Below are 23,995 nucleotides of genomic sequence, written 5' to 3'. Positions count from 1 at the left end.
TACAAAATTAGGAGAAAAGACCCAATCCACTTAATTCCAGTAACAAAAGGCTGAAGATCCTGTTTGCTCCTTATGTGTCCTGTTTTGTTGCCGTGGAAGATATTTAATGTTTCCTTGAGGTGGGAGTTGTGATGTAATCAGGTTGGTAAGTGGAAAGAACTTCGTGTGTATGAAGAGTCAGCAGACTGTGTCCGGTGGGCCAAATCTGACCTGTGAGTGAGGAACGGTTTTTACATTTTTAAGAGTTTTGTGTTTAAAAAAGAGAGGCGTATGTAGCCCAAAGTCTATAATGTTTACTGTCTGACCCTTCACAGAAAGTTTGCCAACGTTTGATTTCTACCATCGATTTCTGTTTTGCGGTTGAAGAGACCAAAGCTAGATGGTGTCCCGACTTGCTGAGGCCCGTAAAGGCAGCCTGTTCTAATGGAAGGAGCATTGGATTCAAGTTTCTGCAGACCTGGCTTCTCTAATCCTATCTTGCGTTTGACCTGATATACTTCTGTGATTGTTCGTAACGTCTCCCTTTTGGTTCTGTCGTTCTAGAGTTCACCAAGTAATGTCTACAGTTCGGTTGTAATACCAAGTACCCACAGTGAGCTCAGACTTCGCAGGTTCAGGGCACAAGTTTTCCAGAAGACTGCCCTCGCTTCAGACAGGAGCTGCAAGCTCAGGGATGCCTAGACCACTTGTACTTCTGACCAAATGGCTACAAACTCAAGGGTTTCCATTACCCCTTCAGTTTCAATATATGCTAGAATAACTGAGAACTCAGAAAAGCACTATATTTAGGATTACAGTTTTTATCATAAAGGGTGCAAATCAGGACCAGCCAAATGGAGAGAGACACTAGGGTGAGGTCTGGGAGGGTCCCACATGTGAAGCTCCTTAGGACATGTCATCGGAGCTTTGGTGTCCGTAGTGTTTATTGGGCTTTCGTTACATAGGCATAATTAATTGGACCATTGGCCACATGATTGAATTCAGTCTCCGGTTCCCCTTATTCCCTGGAGTTGGGAGGTCAGACCCCAACCTTCTAATCACATGGTTGGTTTTTCTGGTCAACCCGCATTCTAAAATGGCCTAGGGGCCCACCAGGGTCACCTCATTAGCATAAAATTGGGTTATGGTCCTGGGGCCCCACCGTGAATAGCAAAGACACTCCTGCCCCTGGGGTAGTTCCAAGGGGTTAGAAGCTCCCCCAGGAAGCCCAGACAGAGACCAGCCAAACTCTTTATTCCACAACAATGTCCAGGGTCTGACTTCCCACAGAACTAGTGACAGAGGTTCTAGAAAGAGGCTTGCCCCTTTAATAGGTTTCTGACTTAGGAAGACTAGAGTGTTTCTTTCCCAAGAATTTCTGCTGTGAGGTTGTGAAACTTCTTTGCGAGGGAAGTGGACTAGATAAGTCACCAGCATCTTCTGGAGTTCTGAGTTAGAGAAAAATACTGCAGTTCAGAGTGAAGGATTTTACTTCTATGTTGCTTAAGGCAATAAAATGCTTAGTAAAAATTTGCCTTCTATTAACTCCACTTCATGTTGAACTCTTTGAGGTTCTTAACTCCCTGGGCCTATTTAGTTCACACTAAAATGTATATTAATCAACAGTCATAAAATAATGTATGATTAATTAGATAAGGAACAGATTTCAGAAACCCGTTAAGGTTTTTCCTCCTCTTTCCAGAACCATCTCCGTGGAATTAATTTATGTAATGGGGAGACATGAGGCATTGTCCTCACTTCTGTCTGCTCACCTGCCAGTGGGAGGTCCAGCGTTGTCCCTGCTTCCTAGCTGGTGACTTCACATCCTTGTTGCCACAGATATATCGTGTGAGTTAAATGAGACATTTGGGCCATTCAGCGACATGAAAATACTATAAGGACACGAAGAAAGTGAGTGGGAAGAGATTAACAGGCAAGCTGGAGCCACGGGGTGGCTGGGGTCCGTGGGAGAGTCGTAGGGATCCGTGCCATGTGTGGCAGAACTAGGCTGCTTTCCTCTGCCCCTTCCCTATTCTTCACCCGTCCTCTGTGCCTATCCTCTTAAAATTCTTTCTCCTATCCTGGCAGAAACTCTGAAGGAAGGAGGGGCTTCTTTATTTAGCCAATCACCTTCCAGCTATTTCTGGGCTTTATCCAAACCAACCAACCCAAGTGTTGCCACAAAAACATTCCTCTGTCAAATGCGACTTCTCTGGGTGTGGGTTGTGGCATCTACTGGCACTTGTGCCAGGGGCATCTAAAGCCTTGCCCCCGCCCCAGGGTGATCTATATGTAAATAGGTATTTCTCCCTCCTCTTTAACTTTACTTGCATATCCGTCTTAAAGGAAACAAATAGGTTCTCTGTGCTCCCTCACGGTACTGATTAGCACTTCTGGTTATTCAGGAGTGGGTCAAGGAACCCAGAGACCCCAGTATAGCTAAGATCTGGGAAGGAAATTACCCAGAATCCAGAAAGCTGTTGGGACAGTTTCTGTTGCTCTCCCTGAAATGGTTTCATCTTTATTTCAAAAGAAACCCTCTATTTCGCTGCCTACTCCATGGGTAGAAGATGGCCATCCAGAGACCCAGAGTGTGTATGTTAATAGAGCAGCCACATGCAGAAACCTGTCAAAGTTTCCAGAAGACTCCTCTAATGGTCAAACTTGGGTGAAGTCACTATCCCTGGTGCGAAAAGCTGTGATGCGAGGGGATGCCTGGGTGGCTCAGTTGGTTAAGCGTCTGACTCATGGTTTCAGCCCAGGTCATGACCTCACAGTTCATGAGTTCGAGCCCCATGTCATTGGGGCTGATGGCACAGAGCCTGCTTGGGAATTTTCTCTCTCCCTCTCTCTCTGCCCCTCCCCAGCTTGTTCTCTCTCCCCCTCTCTCAATAAACAAACAGACAAACAAACAAACATTAAAAAAAAAAGCTGTGATGCATGCATCGACCCTTTCATAGACCTGTCCGGGGCTCCCTGGCCTGCATATGGGAAGGGAAAGGTTCAGTGACCACACAAGGGAGTCTGTGGTTCAGCAGCTGGGTAGGCATCCTCAAAAGGGACCTGCTACATTAGCCCTTTATCTATATTTACAGACTGGCTACTGTGTGCTAGGCATTATTCAGGATGACAGGGCTAGAACCACGAGCAAGACAAAGTCCCTGTCCTCATGCCCTTGGCCGTCAGCTGTCTTGTCGGCGTTTCTTGTTGTGTAGTAGGCAAGCTTAGTGCTTGTCCCTTTTCCCACTCTCATTTCCCCTTCTTCTTTTTACCTTGGTTTCTTTCTCAACAGATATTTATTGAACTCCCACTGTCTGCTGACACTGTGCTTGTTTATATGGGGGAGTTGTAAGCATATACTCTAATTTTGCACGGTGGTATTTTCAAAATGCATTAACTCAGGATTCATCTTGGGAGTCTGAATTTGAAACCTTAGTCATGCTGTGCTTCGCTATATATGGTGTAGTGTTTTCTTTAGGCGATATATTTTCGACAGATGTGTGGTATTTGGAAGAGATTAATGTTTTTCTCCAAAGCAGGACTTGGTTAGGATGAGGCCACTGAGGTAGAAGAAAGTTATTGGCGTCCCGGGGAAGGTGGGGGGCCACTATAATGATTGCTATCCAGAATAAAATTCCAGGCCGGCCCTGACGTAGCGTAGAAAGGTGAACTGGCCGCATGCATGGTAGATGCTTGGGAGACATTATTTCATGTAATTCTGTCTCTAATCGTGTAATTTGTTTGCACCCCAATATTCGTTATCCAACACTTAACTTCTTGTTTGGGGAAAATGGCTTCCATTCTCATTCCTATCACTAGTGTTTTTTTTGTCCCCATCTTCTCTTCTTCAAATTCGAATTACCCAGTGTTCTTTTTTCTTTTTTTTCCTGGCCCACACATTCAATCCCAAAAAAGTCTTACAGGGTTTCCTTTTGAGATCGTTCTCCTGTCTGTGCGGTTTTTGTTTTTTTTTTTGCCCATTCTCCATTGAAGTTTTGCTTTTTAACCTCTTGCTTCTAGACTGTGGAATTAATTTCCTACCTGATCTCCTTATCTACAGATCCTCTCCTCTTTCTGCTTTTACTTGTACCTCGCTACCAGCTGCACTTCTCCCCTGCTTAGAAACCGGCTGTGGCTTCAGATGACCTTCAGGATGAAGTTTAAATTTCTTTGCCTGGCATTTAACTCCTCCCCAGTCCTTCCCCCCCACCCTCCCAGCTTCCTTTCTATTTCCCACTTTGGACCCCTCAGTGCTCGTTTTTGTTTGTTTGGTTTCATTGGCTTATACATCTGGTCTACTTGGGCCTTTGCCTAACTTCTTTCTAGTTCCTGCCCCCAACTGTCCTTGTCCTCTTTCCTAACAGAAACCTTACCCACACTTTAATGCTTGTATATCTGTCCTCCAACTCTTTTTTTCACCAGCTCCCCTCACGCCCAAAGAGGCTGCTGACCCCTGACCCTCCTTAGCACCTTCAAGCCCACTCTTAGTCACTTGTCCTGAACCGTAGTGTACTGGTAACCATAGTTCTACCTTAGTACCTTAAACTGGTTAACATTTTGACAGTGGGCGCTAGGCCTTTGTTTGTTTGTTTGTTCCCAGCAGCATCCAACAAGTGATTCTCAACTGTGGCTGCCCACTGGTATCCCTGAAGGCACTCGAGAACAGAGTAAAAAACGTTGGAATCTGTGGGGGTGGGGCCCAGGGCCTATATAATTGTGGGAGCTCCCTTGGTGATGATCATGTGCACCAGGGTCAAGAGCCACTGAGTGAATACAGTCTAAGCAATGGACTGTTCTGACCCATACAAGCATATGGCGTTTGAGCCCTCTGTGCGAATCATTGCATCTCTGCCTGGAGAATTCAAAGCGACCCTTTAGAAGCCTTGAGTGAAAATGACTTATTCGACTAGCAAACGTGAGTGCCCGTTATGTGCCAGGTACTGTTCTAGGTGCAGAGATCACTGTACTGAACAAAACATGTCCCTGTTGTCCTGGAGCTTCTGCTCTTGGCCGTGGGAAGACGGACCATAAAGAAATATCAGGTAATGATGATCGAGGCTGGAGGTGACTAGAGCAGGGTAAATGGGCAGAGAAAAAAAGCGGTATTTTTATGAAGGGAATGGTTTTGAAACTAGCCTATCTGCCTTAATTCAGCAAGTGCTTTAAAACCCAGCGTTCTCTGACTGAAGTGTGGGAGCCCCGGCCGGGCTCTCAGGCCAGTCAGTCTTGAAGTGGGAACTTTTGCCCTCTGCTGCCCCTTGTCAATAAGCAGAGGGCAGAGCAGTCCCCTGTGAGGCCAGACGAACCCTGGAGAGTGGAGGCTGGAGGCAGGGAGCGAGAGCATCTGAGGAGATGGGGGTCCCCAAATGGGGAGCAGCTAAAGCGTTGTGACCGGGGACCCAGCTGTGAATACTCCTCAGGATAATACGCCCGCTCTCAACCGATTTTATGTTTCGGTTGTTTCCCTCATGTGATCACGATGAATAGGATTATAATCACTTTCCACAGATGTCAACACTTTCTCGTTCAAGATTTTTCTCTGTCAATGAATGTTCGTTGCAGCTGTGAAGTAGGTGTTTGCTGCAATGAGATGTCAGTTTCTTAAAGAGTATACATCGTTCATTTCTTTGATAGGTGGAAAGCATGGCAGTTGGTGCGAAGATGCAGGTTTGGAAAAGGAGAGGAGGCCTCCTCTGCAGGGCACTTATTTTTCTGTGATCCTTTACTTCAGGCATCCCTCCCTGAGGGTCGGTTCTTGAGGTGGGTTGCCCCTGGTGATAAGGGATACACTTGGCCGTTGGCGACGGGGGTGTGTTCCGGTGTAGCCGGTCCAGTAATGGGCGTGTCATTGTTCTCCATGCTGACACCTGCATACGTGGAGGTTATGGCGTGGGGGCGGGGGAGGGGTCGGTTGGCCCACAGAGGGGCTTGACTGTAGGACTGAAGTCAGCTCTTAAGGGGATACACTTGCGTGTGCCTTAACCACAGAAACCGAACGGGCGCCATGAAACGCAAGATCCCGCAGCCCTCCGTGAACCGGGATGGGTAAAGCTACCTCCCTCAGGTTGCCAGGCACACCTAGGGGGAAGGGCAGCCGGTGCGTTCAGGATCACGGGCGGAGCCGAGCCCATCACCCCCGAGGGTTGGGAATTTCCTTTGTAGGGCACGGAGGTGTGCTTTCGCCGTCCATTTCCGCGGCGACCAATGCAGAGCACAGCCCCCTTGCTGGCATCTTTGTCCTAAAGTCAATCAGAGCAGCCGAGAAAACCGAGTTCCGGACAGCGCTCCCTGGGCCCGCAGGGGGAGCTCACCGGTGGGGGGGGGGTGGGGGGAGGCCCTGGCCCTGGCCCTGGCCCCGGCCCCGGCCCCGGCCCCGCTGTCCCCGAGGTCCCTCCCCGCCCCTGCAACGGGCAGCGGTGCCCCTGGCAGCCAGGCCTCCGGCTGCAGCGGGGCGGGAGGGGGCGGGGCGGAGTCGGCCGCGGGAGAGGCTCCCTCCTCGGCGCCCGGGGGCCCGGGGAGGGGGCGGGGCGCGGGAGGGGGCGGGGCGCGGGGGGGGGGGCGGGGCGGAGCCGGGAGCAGCTGCGGCGGCAGGTCTCCAGGGGGAGCCAAGGTACATAGGCGGGCCCGGCAGCGCCCAGAGAGAGAGCATCCTTCCCAGCCGGTCCCCGCCCGCCAGCCCGCACCCCGTGCTCGCCGCCTCTTGCCTGGCGTGACTTCTTTGTGTTTTGTTTTCTGCCCGCACCCCGTCTCTGCAGGACCTGTTCGTCCTTCTTCGGGCTACAAGAAGGCGGAGGATGAGATGTCCCGGGCCACGTCTGTTGGAGACCAGCTGGATGCACCAGCCCGCACCATTTACCTCAACCAGCCGCATCTCAACAAATTCCGTGACAACCAGATCAGGTAGGGGGGAGGCGGCCGAGAGACACAAGGACAGTTGATTCACGGCTGGGATGGGGTTCATCTTGCTCTTGGCGGCTTTTGCACACACCTAGCCAGCGGTCTCCACCCTCCGCCCCCATCTCTTCCCCCAGCCCCTTCCACTCCCCTCCCCCGTCCCCCTGGAGCCTGACAGTCTCTACCTGCTTCCAATGGGGTCATGTGAATACAGCCTTTACCTTTCTCTTCCTGGGCTCTGTTCTGTGCTCAGGCCCTCTGTGAGCCCCGAGGAAGTTTTTATTATTGTGGCCCTGACAAAAATGAGGTCTCTTATCTTTTCGTCCCTGGGTTCCCTTCCAAGAATTCCTCCTAGTCCTGTTTCGAGCTACATGAGAGCTCTCCTTACCGATTTGCAGACCATAATGTAGGGAAGTGCTTTCTAAAGGACTCCCACAGGACACAAGGACTCGCACTCAGCCCTACGTGGTCCCCAACATTGGTTACGAGGTACTTATATGCTGGGAAACTTTGTGCGGAGTTAGCTTTCATCCATCTTTCTGCTAACATTTAAGTGTCTGCTTTTTGCTGGCTACCGTCTCGGATGCAAACTGGACTTGGTTAAGGAATCATCAGAACCTCTTAAAGAACGTTACCTTCAGACTAAGAAACTGAGATGTTAAATAATGTCCCTGTGCTCCTATGGCGTCTAACTAGCACAGTTGCAAATAGCACCCACCTTCTCAATGAAAGCTGAAGTTCTTTCAGCTGTGCGAAGCTAGATCTTTAGGCACGGGTGTTAGCAGGTGTTTTACATTTCATTAAACTTTCAGACGTAGACAACTTTATACGAGTGACTTCGGAGGATGTGGTTCTGTGAATGGCTCAGAACACCATGCACAGGTATAGAGAAGTTAACTGATCAGGTTACACGTAGATTATTGACAAGCTTGAATTGCAACCCAGTGTTTCTCAAAAGCTCTGGTGAAACTTCGTTGCGTGCTTAAAATTAAATACTTGACAGCAGCACTAGCCCTTACGCAGGCTGCTTAGCCGGACATCCCTATTGAAAAAGGTTTGGCCGTTGGGCATGACTGTAGCTTGATAGAGTTTGTGGTAGAATAATGGCGCATGTTATATGGAGGTGACCCCTCCATTGATTAAGGGACTGTTAGGTTGTTTGGGGCTAGATTATTAGTGTTAGCTTATTAGTGTTAGGCTTTATTTTGGGTTTACAAAACAGATGAACATAGGGGAAGGGAAGGAAAAATAAGATAAAAAGACGGAGGCAGGGGCACCTGGGTGGCTCAGTCGGTTGAGCGTCCGACTCTGGCTCAGGTCATGATCTCACGGTTCACGGGTTTGAGCTCCGCATTGGGCCCTGTGCTGACAGCTCGGAGCCTGGAACCTGCTTCGGATTCTGTGTCTCCCTCTCTGCCCCTCCCCTGCTCGCACTCTGTCCCTTTCAAAAATAAGTAGACCTTAAAAAAAAATTAAAAGAGGAGGCAAACCATAAGAGACTTTTAAATACAGAGGACACGTTGAGGGTTGCTGGGGGGGGGGGGTGTGTTGGGTGGGGGGGGGGGATGGGCTAAATGGGTGATGGGCATTAAGGAGGGCACTTATTGGGGTGAGCACTGGGTATTAAGTGTCAGTGGTGAATCACTAAATACTCCTGAAATCATTATGACACTATATGTTAACTAACTTGGATTTAAATAAAAATTTTTAAAAATTGGAACAAAAAATGACCATTGGGACATACTCTTCACTTAAAAACGTAGCCTAGAGGAATAGCTGAGGTCCCGATAAGAATGAGCGGGCTCGGTTTAAAACGCAGAGCGTCCACCGCAGTGAGTTTCTGCTTCCCAAACTCACACGCTCTAATCAAAAAGACGACAAGCATTGGGTGTTGGTAAGGACGTGGCGAAATTGGAGCCCTCCCTACATTGATGATGGGCATGAACGGTGGTACAGCTGCTTTGGAAAGCAGTTTGGCAATTCCTCAAAGGGTTAATGCAAAATTACCATGTGACCCACCAATCCTCCTAGGTATGTCTCCCCAAGGGCAATGAAAAACTGTGCACACAAAAACATGTGCACAAACTATAGCAGCGTGATCCTAACCGCTCCAAAGTGCAACCCAAATGTCGGTCAACTGGTGAATGAATAAACAAGGTGTGGTCTATCCGTATAAGGGAATACTATTGGCCGGGGAAAGGAATGAACTACATTACCTGCTACGATATGGGGTGAGACTTAAATATGATGTTAAATGAAAGAAGCCTGTCCCAGAAGTCCTCATTCCACTTACAGGAGATGTCTAGAGGGGCAAATCTATTGAGACCTGGATTAGTGATCCCTAGGACGAGGGAAGAGGTTGAGAAACGGGAGTGACTGCTAATGTACATGGGGTTTCGTTTGGGGGTGATTACACAACTCTGAGAATATACTTGAAACCGTTTGGAATCCTGCACTGCCAATATAGTTGCATTTCTTCATACCTTCTATATGTTTCCATTCAATTACTTTTAAAAAGATGGAAAGATTACTTAAATATGTTCTATTTTTTTTCTTTGCTTGGTTTCGAGGCTCAAGAGATCTATATTTCAGTATGCTACACACTTTAAGCAGTGAATGTGTTAGGCCCAAAAATATATACTATATAAGGATGTCGAATTGAAGAATTTTCTTCTTAAACCTTAGGATGTTTTCAAGTAGTATTTTTGCTTAGTTTTTCTTGATTTCTTGGGCTCTGGTATCCATTTAAGCATGCTTAAAGTTGGGAAACTAAGGGTCTTGATATTTGTTTAAACTTCCTATTATATGGAAGAGGATTTAAAACATTTTTTTTTTTTTTTACATTTATTTACTTTTGAGAGACAGCACTAGTGGGGGAGGGGCAGAGAGAGGAGGAGACCCAGAATCCGGAGCAGGCTCCAGGCTTCGAGCTGTCCGCACGGAGCCTGACGCAGGGCTCAAACTCACAAGCCGTGAGATCATGACCTGAGTGGAAGTCGGACGCTTAACCGACTGAGCCACCCAAGCGCCCCTGGAAGATGAAGATTTTTAAGAGCTTTGGTAATGTGGATTCACTACTTGTTCCGTAATCAAGATGCAAAACTATCTTTTGAGGCTGATCTTACCAGATTTTTCAAGTGGCTACCCGTTGTACAGTTTCATTTGTACTTTTGGGGGTAGAAGGAGGAGTTAAGTATGGGAATATACACTGGGGTTGGTTAGGAATAAAATAGATAGGTACCAACTCTTCTATTTAAAGTCTTGTATAAGAATATCATTGCATTAGTTGAAATAAATCCCATCGAATATTAAAAATCATACAGTTTGAGTTCATGGCTTCTATTGGGAACGCAGATTTCAGAAAACACTGAATAGGGTCTAAGAGATTAAAATGTGGCCCTTGCTGTTCTGTAAAATGGCTTTTGAGTATTTGTTTTGCCTCAAGTCTATATTTAGGGGAATTGGTAATGTGACTTCTAGTTCATTGAGGGACTGGCTATTAAACTTCTTGCCATTAAAGCTTAAGGATTTTACAAAATGTTGAGCCACATTATTTTAGCACGTTAATGTTGCTGGAGTCGTCTTATAAAAATCCTTAATTCTTTAAGGCTTTTTATCTTGGCCATGAAAGTTTGCTAAAAGTCGATAAAACTGTTCAAAGGAATATCTTCATAAAAGGGGGTTGAAAAAGGATTTTTTTTCTTAATCCTTCTTGAGAAAGGGTTTTAACTTTTTTGGGGGGTACGGAGGCAGGGGCGTGGAGTATTCATTACTGATTACTTGCTTCCAAATCAGTGTTTGTAAAAGAGCCCACGTAGGACAGGTGAGACTCATGCTAGCCCATGAGTCCAGGGTACTGATTTTGTGGCTGTTACATAGACCTCAGGAGGCTGGTGTTCCCACTGACCTTCTCCACCGCACGCCCTTTATGACTCAGAGTGGAGAACTGATCATGGAGTGAACTGATCACGGCAGTGGCTCTGTGACTGTGTTTATGGCCACCTGGCATTTTGATTTCAGAAAAGAGATCTGAGTTGGCTGAAGAGGGATGTGGCTGTCAGGCATTGGGGAAGGTTGGTGAGGGGCTGCATGGTACAATTCAGGACAGACCTTGAAAGTCTAGAGTTAATGTTTCAACTAGTCTATCCAAGAAAGAGACTGGGCCTGCTGAACACATAGTTAAGGTCACTGCTGGAGTTGACTGTGGCCCTGGCACCCCTGGGGGATATGCCAGACACGGTAACTCCAAATTCCAAGCAGTTCCTTGAAGTTCTGGGAGGATCTGCACCATATCGGTAGATGGCTCTCTAAACCTTATTATTGTTCTCCATACTGAAAATACTGCCAGTGATTGATTTGAAGCTATGGTAGCTTGAAGTTTCCATTGTTGAAGCCAGTGAATTTGGATTCTTACAATTATGAGGAAATAGGACATGGTCTTTTTCTCCTAAGCACTGCTTTTCCTAGGGCCTTAGTTATGAAGACAGTACCGCTTCACCTTCTAGAAATGAGTAGTAGTTAATGGAATATTGCAAGGTTCACACATACATACATATGTAGGATTGTATATATATATCCACCTAACAAGATCCCTTTTTTTCTGGTGTACAATCTCCTTTTAAATATTTTAATTTTTTTTTTATTTTAGAGAGAATGTGAGCAGGGGTGGAGGGGGGGCGGGAGAGAGAGAGACAATGAATCCCAAGCAGGCTTCACGCTCAGCGTGTAGCCCCACTTAGGGCTTGATCCCACAACACCTGGGATCATGACTTGAGCCGAAATCGAGAGTTCGATGCTTAACCGACTGAGCCACCCAGGCACCCGCCTCATTTTAAATATTTTAATAGCTTTATTGGGATATATTTTACATCCCATATAATTTGTCTACCTAAAGTATATAATTCAGTGGTTTTTAGTATATTTAGAGTTGTACCACCATCATCACATCCATTATGGTTTCTTCCCCCTGGGCCTGAACAACCACTCATTTCCCCTCTCTGTAGATTTTCCTCTTCTGGACATTTCGTATGAATGGTATCATCGCCTCTTAGGTGTTTTAACTGAAATATTAAATGCTTCTAGAAAGTTTGCTACTTAGAACAACCTGGTGGTGAAGCTTTAATTTTGTAAATCTAAACTCTCAAAAATGTTGAAAGTTAAACATTTTTTTCCAGAAAATACCCTGAAATTTGCTGATCGTTGGGATCTCTTTGCTGAGCAAATGGATGCAATCAAGTTCAGGTGTATGCCGTCTTTTCGTGGGATTATCAGCACGCCATTTGTACTAGGTTCAAGGCTACGAGGGAGTTTGAAATGAGGTCTTCAAAGCAAGTTAGGAATGTTTACAGATACTGTGTTTTGAATGAGTCATTTCAGGTGGGAGTTCCAGCTAACAAAAATCTTCATTAAAGCAATAACTTAGCTCGGTCAAGCTATCGCATTTCTTCTTGGTTTGTCTTAAAGGAAAACTGCTTAATATTGCTTTTGCCAAGAGAAGTTTAAACTAGAATTTTGCCTTGCTAGAAAAAGGGACACACTTAAGCTGCTTAAAACGTAAAGAAACAGGGGCACCTGGGTGGCTCAGTCGGTTGAGCATCCGACTTCGGCTCAGGTCATGATCCCGTGGCTTGTGAGTTCGAGCCCCGCGTTGGGCTCTGTGCTGACAGCTCGGAGCCTGGAACCTGATTCGGATTCTGTGTCTCCTTCTCTCTCTGCCCCTCCCCCACTTGTGCTCTGTCTCCCTCTGTCTATTGAAAATAAATGTAAAAAAAAAAAAAAAAGCCAACGTAACAAACAATATGAGGTTCCTAGTAAGAATCATAACTGCCTTTTACTCATGTAAAGAAGATTGTTTGAAAAACCAAAGTTGACAAATCTGATTTGGGAGCGCTTTTGTCAAGTTTGGCCAAGGTAAAATGTATAAAAATCCTCATCTGAGAAGATATGTGGTAAAAGCACGTGTGTTACCTACCTTGAAACGGCTTCAAGATGTTCTATGTATGCTGCTGTTATTGAGCTGTTTGTGTATTTTTACTTTGTATATATTGAAGATGTGCAACATGATTTGACGTATATATACACATAGGTAAGTGATTAGTCAAGTTACTATCCTCTCCTCACTCAATCGTTTCTTTTTGGCTTAGAGGTGGATATACTTGGTTAATCTCCAAACCACGCACTGTAGTTTCTGCACGTGAATGTCACAGCGTGTTGAGAGTCCCTAATTTGTACATACCAGCAGCCACGAATGCCGTAGAAGTTTCTTGTGATTAGGACGTTATCAGGTTTTCCACCCTTGGACGAGGCTTTTAAGGCATGGTGAAGACTGGGGGACTCTTAGCGCTGTCTTTCAGGTAGCTATTGAGCGCATTAGCTTTCTTGAAATGTATTTTTAGAAACAAAAGCATGTCAGCCTCGGGCTAGTTTTGTGATGTTTTGATGTTTCTAAGGAAACCGCAAATGTCTAGGAGAACAGGCTCACGGGTGATCTATCAAGTGGACCCTTGTATGGGTGGATGAGGAGTATATCTTGACTTCCATCAAAGTCCCATCTGTGCCATTGTCATTGATGAAAATGGGTAAAGGCATTTCGTCTGAGAGTTTGAGTCAGTAACTTATTTCCCTTCTTCCCTATTTCCCAATTTTATTAAACCTTCCTGTCCTCTTTGAGCTGGGGTTTCCGATTCTAGCTGATAAAAAGAATTGAGCATCAGGATTTGTGAAAAACAAGTTAAAACTGAACCAGAGTTAGAGGAGACTGAGGACCTAGGACGACTAAATGTGGTATGAGTTCTGAATCAGATCTTGGAACAGAAAAAGTGCATGGGTGGGAAAACCGAACTTTGAATAAACGATGTGGCCAGACTAGTACTGTGCCAATGTTCTTCTCATATTTACTTTAGTAATTTCTTTGAGCTAGTTGTCATCCAATATTATTAGTTTTGATCCTTGTGCAATGGTCGTATCAACATCGTGGGGAAATTGGGTGAAGGGTATATGGTAACTCTTTGTGCTAATTTTGCAACTCTTCTGTAAAGACCAACTTCTCTCAAAGTATTGGAAAAAAACCACGGGGCGCCTGGGTGGCTCGGTCGGTTAAGCATCCGACTTCAGCTCAGGTCACGATCTCACGGTTCGTGAGTTCGAGCCCCGCGTCGGGCTCTGTGCTCACAGCTCAGAGCCTGGAGCCTGTTTCGGATTCTGTGTCTCCCTCTCTCTCTGACCCTCCCCTGTTCATGCTCTGTCTCTCTCTCTCTCAAAAATAAATAAACGTTTAAAAAAAAAATATTGGAAAAAACTAGCGGAAGTGTCTGGGAGAGTAGGAACTGAAAACTATACCCCTGTCTTTGTGTTGGTGCTTTGGGAAATATCGAGCTCCTTTATTGGAGACAGACATGGTTTTGGATGGATGATGGTCAGAAGAGAGAGACCGGACCCATCTCTTGGCCTGTTTGTTGTGCTAATCGGATGGGAGAACACTCACTCCCTGGGTGTCAAACAACATTTCCTTAGACGGCAACACGGAGAGTCCGTTGGCATAACAGCCGACCCACTTGTACAGAACTTGAAAAGTCGGCAGCAAAGTGACTGCAGAAAACTCTGTGGTCAGAGTTGAGTCACGTGAGATTTTGTGTCGTTCTCTAGAAAGTAGCCTCTAAGTGTTCATTCCACTTACGGCTGAGTCACTCAACGGACAGCATAAAGCTTACTCAGAAATGCTAATCAGCATCCCTTTGAAGAGGGACAATGCTTACAGAGAACAAAAGGAGAGGTCTGACCATTGTTGGGGTCAGACACGCAGTGATGTTTTACAAAGAAATTTCCTGAAATCCATGACGTTGAGTTTGATCATTTAAATGCTGAGCTACCCTTTTCTCTTAAAGCTGGCTCTTCAAAACTTGAATCGCCGGTTTTTAGCTACCCTTACGGTTTTCTAGGACACACAGTTAGGAAAGGGTTTGGGGTTAGGTTGGGATGTTGTTGGTCAGTCTGAGGGTTATTGTATATGTCCTTCCGTATTTGTCACATAAACGGTCACTCGGAAGGCGACTCTCAAAGAGCGTTGGCCGGTTTCAGTTTCAGGACCGCCTGCGACCAGATAATCCACTTGAGAGCGGGCTTTGTGCTCTCATAGAAGTCTCAGATTTAGGCCCGTGGTCTCCCGTTTTGATCGCATGTCCCGTTGGTAAAACACTACCATGAGCGTTTGATATGTATATTTAAGTATCTGTGTATATGTTACTGTCATTAGTTACCATCTCAAGACGCAACATGTATTTACCAAGGTTCTCGGTTAAGAATTATGGATGTAAATCCATGGTAGTAATGATTATTTTGAATATTTTTGGGTGACTTAATCCAATTTGATTAAATCCTCCTAATGTTGAACTTAGTAAGGTGGATTGAAGGGCTTTTATAAGGAAGAGAAGTGTCAATTCAGTTTTTTTCCTTGTCGTTTGCTTTTTTAAAAATTTTTTTTTAGGGGCGCCTGGGTGGCGCAGTCGGTTAAGCGTCCGACTTCAGCCAGGTCACGATCTCGCGGTCCGTGAGTTCGAGCCCCGCGTCAGGCTCTGGGCTGATGGCTCGGAGCCTGGAGCCTGTTTCCGATTCTGTGTCTCCCTCTCTCTCTGCCCCTCCCCCGTTCATGCTATGTCTCTCTCTGTCCCAAAAATAAATAAAAAAAAAAAGGTTGAAAAAAAATTTTTTTTTAATGTTTATTTACTTTTGAGAGAGAGAGAAAAACAGCACAAGCAGGGGAGGGGCAGAGAGAGAGGGAGACACAGCATCCAAAGCAGGCTCCAGGCTCTGAGGTGTCTACACAGAACCTGACACGGGGCTCGAACTCACAGACAAGGAGATCATGACCCGAGCTGAAGTCGGATGCTCTACCAAGTGACCCACCCAGGTGCCCCGCTTACTTTCTTGCTTTCAATCTGTGGTTTGTTTCATTACGGGATTCTTAAGCCACGTATTCTTCTTGGGAGGTTTAGTTGAGTTGGAATTGGATACATTACTCCATGAATGCCCCTAACTGGACACAGAAACTGAAATATGTAGTGATAAGCAGAGTGAACAGATGGGAAGGGGTCACTGTCACTCCCTCGTCAGTCCTCTCAGGCCGCCATGAATATACATAGCCGAGGTGGCTTAGCGTTCTCTCCCCTAAGTGTTATTTTTCCTGCATAGTAAGAGGCTGGAAGTCCAAGACCATTAATGGCAGCATGGTCAGGTTCTGGTGCGGACCCTCTTCCTGACTTGCAGACAGCACTGCCTTGTTTTGTCCTCACGTGGTGAAGCAAGAGACCCAACTCTCTGGTGTCCCTTCTTATAAGGGTACCAAGCCGTCACGAACCGCACTCTCATGACCTCATCTCGGCTTTATCACCTCACAGAGACCCCTGTCTCCCGAGTATCCTTATACTGGGGGTTAGGGCTTCAACATACCAATTTTCACGGGACCCAGTTTAGTCCGCTGCACCCCCTACCCTCTATCTCCCCCTTAGGGAGCTTTCCCTCAAACCTCGTTACATAGGACCAGGTGGGGACACTGGTGCCAATCCACTCAACAAACGGTATTAAATCAAATGGTTGGGAGTGCATCTACATAGAAGCTGGTGACCTCTTCCCACCTTCTGCTTTGGAGCCACCAGCTTTGGGCTGTCTTCTCTTCTTTGGAGAAACCTATCTGGTCTGACCCATTCCGGTTTTGACTTCAGACCTCAGCAACCCTGAGACCGATCACGTCAATGGGACTCAGCACCATTTCTAATCCTACCCTACCCCCCAGGGGCTCAGAGGTGTAGGGGCGCCTCTGCTGGCTGAGTCGTGAAGGCGTGGAGCCCTTTGTCCCCCTCTTCCAGCAGCTCTACTAGGAAGTCGCTCCAGCTGTTGTCAGCTCTTCCTCTGCCTTGAGATACGTTCCGTTCCAAGATATTTGGCTCAGTAAGTGGGAACTAGAATAATGTACCTTGTATGTCGGTAGGAATTTGATGGCAGTACGTATGTAACCCAAGGTATGGTATTTGGTATAGTGTCCAAAGAGTGGCTGAAAGTCCAGGCTGGTTATTATTCACGTTCTCTTCTGCCAGGTGTGTTGCTTACTATCCAATTATTTGAGGCCTAGAACATTCAGTTGATGAGCTATGGGTGGGGGGTGAGGAAAGGAAAGTGTATTTGAGTACTACCCTGGGCAAAGGACAGAGAGTACCTGGGCAGTAAATATGCAGGTTAAAGAATAGCAAGGTAGGGGCACCTGGGTGGCTCAGTCAGTTGAGCATCCACCTTCAGCTCCAGTCTTGATCTCACACTTTGGCTCAGGTCACGATCTCGTGTTCTGTGAGTTCGAGCCCTGCATCAGGCTCCCTGCTGTCCCTGCAGAGCCCGCTTAGGATCCTCTGTCCCCTTCGCTCTCGGCTCCTCTCCCACTCACGCTCTCTCCCTCTCAAAAATAAACATAAAAAAAAAAAGAACAGCAAGGTAGATTTTGCATGTTAGGGGCTTTTGTATATTTTTCCTATATTTTTCTGCAACTTCTATAGGCAAGCGTGCTGTCCCGAGAGCGTAAGACCGGGCTGAGAGGTGTTCAAGTGTGCATGTGTGTATCATCGTAGCTTCAAGAAATTGGTGCCTGCGTTTGGCTGTGTTGAGAGAACAGGGTCCCGTGTAAGTTCACGTTAAAGTCACTGTGACCTCTTCCTGCAACCAAATACCAGTGAAGGTTCTTGACTACGGGACGGTGAAAACCTTAAACCTGGTCCAAATGGAGAAGTAGAAATGTTCTGAGTTACGAATGTAGAATCTGGAGCTCTCTCTCCTTCCCTCTTTTGTCCCTCCTTCCTTCCTTGTTCTGGACAGTCGGCTTTTCAGCCATTTGGACTCTGCTTTGACCATCCCTAAGGAATACTGTGCATGATGTTTAATTTGAATACTTAATTGTAGATGGAATTCTATAAAGGAGTGTTCTTATCCTATCAAAAATACGACTCCTTTGTTTCTATTCCAGTAAAAGGTGTGGAGGTCTTGAAAGCATTACTGTCTAGCATATGAAATGTGTTACAAAACCCTGACGATTTAAAAATAGAGCTCTTTATTTTCAGACCGTAAGGTTATTTGCTGAGTAGTATCATAATTACTTCCCCAGTATTCCATCTTTGTTAAAACTGCCTCATATTAATTTTTAATGTTCCCTTTACAAATTAGAGTTCCTCAATCATTCCAGTGTTGACGTATCGGTAAATTGAATTATTTCATAGAATGACTGTGCCAAGGGCAGACGGAAACATCCACTTCTCTCAGTCTTACTGTTTTGCCTGCTACCTCTTTCTGGTTTTATTGCCACTTGTATTTTTAGAAAGTTTGTTCACTACATAGGCTTAGACATTACAAGAGAAATAATTTTATTATTTTAAAAATCCTATTTTTTGAACATTTGTCCAGTTTTGAGAGACAGAGCATGAGCAGGGGAGGGGCAGAGAGAGAGGGGGACACAGAATCTGAAGCAGGATCCAGGCTCTGAGCCGTCAGCACAGAGCCCAATGCGGGGCTCGAACCCACCAACCATATGAGCCGAAGTCAGGTGCTCAACCGACTGAGCCACCCAGGTGCCTCGAGAAATAATTTTAAAATTTTTTTTTTTTTTTCAACTTTTTTTTTTTTTTTAAATTTATTTTTGGGACAGAGAGAGACAGAGCATGAACGGGGGAGGGGCAGAGAGAGAGGGAGACACAGAATCGGAAACAGGCTCCAGGCTCCGAGCCATCAGCCCAGAGCCTGACGCGGGGCTCGAACTCACGGACCGCGAGATCGTGACCTGGCTGAAGTCGGACGCTTAACTGACTGCGCCACCCAGGCGCCCCGAGAAATAATTTTAAATACAGGAGGGAATGAGTGTGCGTACCATACCATAGGTATTCTCTATATGGAGGTCTTGATGTGGGTTAACCATCTTTGTAGGCCAAGCAGTGTAGATATTACCAAGTTGTGGAACTCCAAAGGAAAAAAATAACCTCATGGGAGATCCCTACTCATGCCTTTACCAGTTTTCTTCCACCACTTTGTGTAACTGTATTCACATGTGTGTGCACCCTGAAATTCTTAATGCTTGTAATTCATTTGTCCTACACATGAACATGTATCTCCGTTGGGAACTCATTAACTCATCTGGTAAACCAGTCTAGTCCATGTTTAGCTGACGGGGGAGTCCTTCCTTTACGTTGAGACTTCTCGTGATTCCCCCCTATGAAAAGCAGAACTTGGCCCATAAGCAGCCGTAAGTAGTTGTGGTCACTATAACAAAATATTCTAATATCACATCTGAATTAATATTAATGAACTGTCATGCATTTAATGGTGCCCTTAATGTTTAGTATAATAATCATAGACGTCTGTAGAGATACGGTTTTTGGTACGGTATGAGTTTTGAGAAAATGTTGACACGGCGAGGGGTGGTCAGTCAGTAACCAACAATACTTTCATAGATTTCTCTTGCAGTTTGTCAGGATCACGCTATTTCTAGTTTTGGGGTCCATTTGGTAGTATCTTTGGATGGTACATGGGCACACCACACTGTTGAAAAAAAATAATTTATCATATGTCCTACACTTACTTGGACAAGCTATTTAAAAAAATTTTTTTTTAATGTTTATTTATTTTTTTTGACAGAGACAGAGCATGAGCAGGGAAGGGGCAGAGAGAGGGAGACACAGAACCCAAAGCAGGCTCCAGGCTCTGAGCTGTCTGCACAGAGCCCGACGTGGGGCTTGAACCCACAGACCGCGAGATCATGACCCGAGCTGAAGTTGGACGCTCAACTGACTGAGCCACCCAGGCGCCCCAGGACAAGTTATTTTTAATACAATGGTGGCATTTGCTAGAGAGTAAAATACGTGTCTTCTAGAAATAAACTCATGATATTTAAGAATTTTGGAATAGTAGAATAGCTTTATAAGAAACTTAGCAGGCTTTGATTTTAAATCCTAATACTTATATAAGTAGTTTGAAAATACCGATTTAACATCCTTCCCAATCAAATGTTTTCTCACATAGCTGTTGAAGATAAATTGATGGTTTTTGAACTACTGTGCTAAGGGACCTGATGAATTTTGATATTTTGAGATACGACCATTAGAAAAAATATAACTGGGGTGCCTGGCTGGCTTATTTGGTGGACCGTGCAACTCTTGATCTCAGGGTTGTGAGTTTGAGCCCCATGCTGGGGGTAGAGATAACTTGAAAATAAAATCTTTAAAGAAAAGATAGAATTATGTCTAGCTTTTAAAAGAGACTCCTATGCTGTTTACTTTCTGGAAACTCACTGAATATTTAAATTAGAACAGCATAAAAATGGGGGCGCCTGGGTGGCTTAGTCGGTTGGGCGTCCGACTTCGGCTCAGGTGACGATCTCGCGGTTTGTGGGTTCCAGCCCCGCGTCGGGCTCTGTGCTGGGGTTCGGAGCTTGGAGCCTGCTTTGGATCCTGTGTTTCCCTCTCTCTCTGCCCCTCCCCTGCTCGCAGTCTGTCTGTCTCTCTCAAAAATAAACATTAAAAAAATTTTTAAGAAAGAACAGCATAAAAATGGGTCCACATACATCCATGGAATAATGTTTACCAGATAAGAGAGCTGAGGTTGAGTTCGGCAGAAGTGCTGTAGCTATTTAGTAACTTCCAAGATGCAGTCTCTGCTGGGCAAGACTAAAAAGTGAACGGTCTCTGGAATCTCTTTGCCAAGGTTTATGGACCTAAAAATGATCCAGTGCATTTTTGTGGAATCCTCGTAGAATGCCATCTGTGCTTATGCATATTTTGCCCTCCGTTTGTCATTCTCGTCCTGTTTGCATGCTACCTGCCGTGCTGTGCTTCTCTCCTGTGGCACGCGTAGAAAGGTAACTTGATTGGTGAGCCCACGGTCTGTGGATCATTTTTTTCCTCTAGACTTTACATTGTATAAGAAAAATCTAGGTTTATTTGGTCTGGGGCAAGGCTGATTTCTGTTTGAAACTTACACTCCAGGGGAATTTTTTGAAGGGGTCCTCATTTACAGTCCTCCCTATCCTCCAGTGCATATTCCATAGGATTATTGTGAAGGCTAATTAAATGAGTTAATATATATAAAGCACTTTAAACGGCGCCTGGCTGAGTGCTTTACAGATTTTGGTGTTCCTGTTGTTTGCATTTTAGATTATGTATTTGGCAAAAACTCTCCTACCAAACTTGTTACATAGCGCCTGAGATGAAAACAACCAGGTTTTGAATTGCATTTAAAAGGATTAAAAAGATAATGCGCAAACTGAATAGGAGGAGTGTATCTTAAGGGAACAAACACAGACATTCTCTTTGTGCAGCAACCTGATTAAGATCAACTTTAGTGTTTGCCTGAGGTTCTCGCGGATAACTTTAAATTATTAAGTGTTTACTGGAAAAATGGTAATGGAAAAAATGAGCAGTTGTAAGCTATGTTTTTTAATTTTAAATTTTGAATTGCCAGAGGGGGAAGGTACTTAGGTCAAGTAAACCAGCAAAGGAAAATTGGTATACGAGTCTTGTGCCCGCCAGTGACTACCTGAATGACTTTTCACCCATAATTTCTCTGAGCCTGTGTTTCGCCACTTGTCTGGCGGGAAGCATCCTTGCCTTGCAGGCGTGTCATGAAGCTAAACAAGGTTACAAATGTGAAAACGTCTAGAACGTAATGCGCCATGGATATGGGTACGTCCCATAACCTATCAGATCGGCTTACTCCTCTTTCTCATGGTGGTAAATACAGGTAACTTGAAAGTTACCATTTGAACCGTGTAGGAGTAAACAACTCAGTAGTGTGAGGCACGTTCACATCGTTGTTACTCTTTTCATCTTCCCCAGGGGAGACTTAATGTCCACGGGACCACTCCCCGTTTCCCCCCTCACCCTGGCTCCTGGCGACCACCGTTCTCCTTTCGGTCTCTGCGAACCTATTCTCCGGGTTCCTCGTGGGGTTCTCCTCCACTGTGGGGAGTTCCCGTTCTCTATCAAGTGATCAGTTTCTACTCGTGAATCCTTCTATGATTGATCTCCTGCCTTGTTGTGCACCACGGTAAACGCCATTAAAATAGATACAGAGGTTTAGAGGAAACTCACACGATTTCTTTTCCTTCCTGCTTCTGGGTGTGGTTGCCTTTATTGTGCCCATCCTTCCCCAATGATCCTGGGAACGTTGGAGGATTCTGGGACCAGGATGGAGAAGGAGGGCTGCTGAGGGAATGTGGTGGGATTGGCATGGGCTTTTAAGCCAGATCTGCTTTGTCAAGTAGGGGGTTTCTACGGCACTGTCTCAGGCCCTGATTTCTTCACTTCTACCGTGACCCCCTGCCTCAGTGCCCATTTCCTTCCCATCTAGGTTGTTGGAGGTCATGGGTCCAGAGGCAGTTAAGGCGCTATACTACATCTGTTTTGTCTTCAGTAAGGCACATGAGGCTGGCTGTTCTCATTGTCTCCCAGGTTGACTGTCTCCTCTCCCCACACCCCTTCTCACCCTGCATTCTGGCTGCAGGGAGAACTCCCTGGGCCTCTACTCACAGTGCTTTCCCCGGAGTGCTCTCTTTTCCTACTAACGCTGGTCCACGTAGTGAGCTCTGTCTTTTAAGGCTCGGTTCTCCTATCTCTTAAGAAGCATTTTCATCCTTGTCCTGCATCCCCACCCTTCGGAGGTTGAGCGACCCCTGCTTGTGCCACAGCTTCGCATGGACTTTTCTGTTGTGGAGCTTAGCCTGGTGCATCAAATCTATTTTTGTGTCTCTGACTCTCCAGCTCTGCTGTCTCATCCTTGATGGCAAAGTCTGTCTGTTTCATCTTGTGTTCTCCCAGCACCAGGCACAGTTCTGGCCAATGGGAAATGGAAAATCTTGGCTGCATGACTTTGCTCTACAGGTGAAGGTCAGAATTGCACGGAAAATTAGACTTGGCTTGATGTGTTGTTCTAAGATTTCCGTTCACGCTTAATTGCTTATTGAACAAAGTAGAACCCCCAAAGCAGTTACTTAAGCCTCAAAAATTGATGTATTGTGTGGTTTTGATGTGCTTTTATATATAAAATATTCTTGCAAAGGGGGCTGCTGAGTTAAATGCTTTTAATGTCAATTCTTCAGATTTAATAGACTGATATCTGCCCTCAAATGCAGGTGCCTTTGGGACTTAATGTGATTGCTGGCATCCTTACTCCTTTATATTAGTTGAAGTTGAAAGTTTCTTCATTCATCAAATTTATTTTTAGTACCTGGTACACACGAGTCCCTGCGCTTGGGGTTGGGGATGCGGTGGTGGGAAAGCGAGGCTGCCGCATTTGTGAGTCTGATCTTCTTGTTCCATTTGTTTCTCCCCTTTCCCCATAGTTCTCTTTAGCTTTTCGGTACCTTTGAGAAAGGGGACTTAGAGAACGCACGTGTAGCCGCTGCTGTGGGATAAGTTCGTTGCCCCTCTGCTTTTGGGCGCGGGTCCTCGGCCTCTTAAAAGAGGAGCCCCTCCGGGAGAGTGAGAGCGGCCCTCAGGTGTGTTCCCTCGAGGCCGGAGGTGGGAACGGTGCACCTGCCTGAGGTGCAAACAGTGCAACCGCCTGGAGGTCTGCCTGCCTTCCGTTATCACTGCGCACCAGCAGCTGGAAGCGGCAATGGCAGGAAAGATGCTCTCCCTGAACAAGTCTTCCGTCGAGCTGAGTTCTAGACAATGGCTGTGATGATTAAATTTGAAGGTTTTCTGTATATGTAAAATTACACATCTATATGCTTCAAATAAACGTTATTTATTCATTCATTTAAGAGAGAGTGAGTGCGTGCGTGCAGGAGGGGACAGAGGGAGAGAGAGAGAATCCCAGGCGAGCTCCACACCCCATGTAGGGCTCGCTCCTATGACCCTGGGATGGTGACCTGAGCAGAAATCAAGAGTCAGATGCTCAACCAACTGAACCATCCAGGTGCCCCCAGCACATTTTTATTTTAAATAAGTATTGTACTCTACATGGAAGTCGGCACATACAGGTAACCCTCTGGCCCCCAGTATACAAAGACTAGGTTTCATAATTATCTTACAATTGATTTTTCATAATTATTCATGGTTTTAAAATCAAAAAGCAAATAAGGAAAAGAAAATGTAACATT

General features: G+C 45.7%; 1 protein-coding gene across 4 annotated transcripts in view; it reads left to right on the top strand.

Annotated features, from left to right (window-relative positions):
* ATP8A2 (ATPase phospholipid transporting 8A2) overlaps positions 1-23,995 on the top strand; it is a 598,035-nt gene that overhangs the window by 83,649 nt on the left and 490,391 nt on the right. For 3 of the 4 annotated variants that reach the window (XM_078445879.2, XM_078445975.2, XM_078445933.2), the window contains exon 2: positions 6,735-6,879. In XM_078445879.2, the coding sequence (XP_078302005.2) occupies positions 6,735-6,879 (145 nt within the window). Of the gene's footprint in view, positions 1-5,888; positions 6,077-6,734; positions 6,880-23,995 lie in introns of those variants that run through there. The other variant, XM_078445991.2, reaches the window with a different exon arrangement.

Source organism: Panthera onca, chromosome A1, assembly GCF_046562875.1.
Source record: "Panthera onca isolate mPanOnc1 chromosome A1, mPanOnc1 haplotype 2, whole genome shotgun sequence".
Taxonomy (NCBI): domain Eukaryota; kingdom Metazoa; phylum Chordata; class Mammalia; order Carnivora; family Felidae; genus Panthera; species Panthera onca.
The sequence above is the reverse complement of the archived record's forward strand: the minus strand, read 5'-3'. Positions and strand labels throughout refer to the sequence as shown.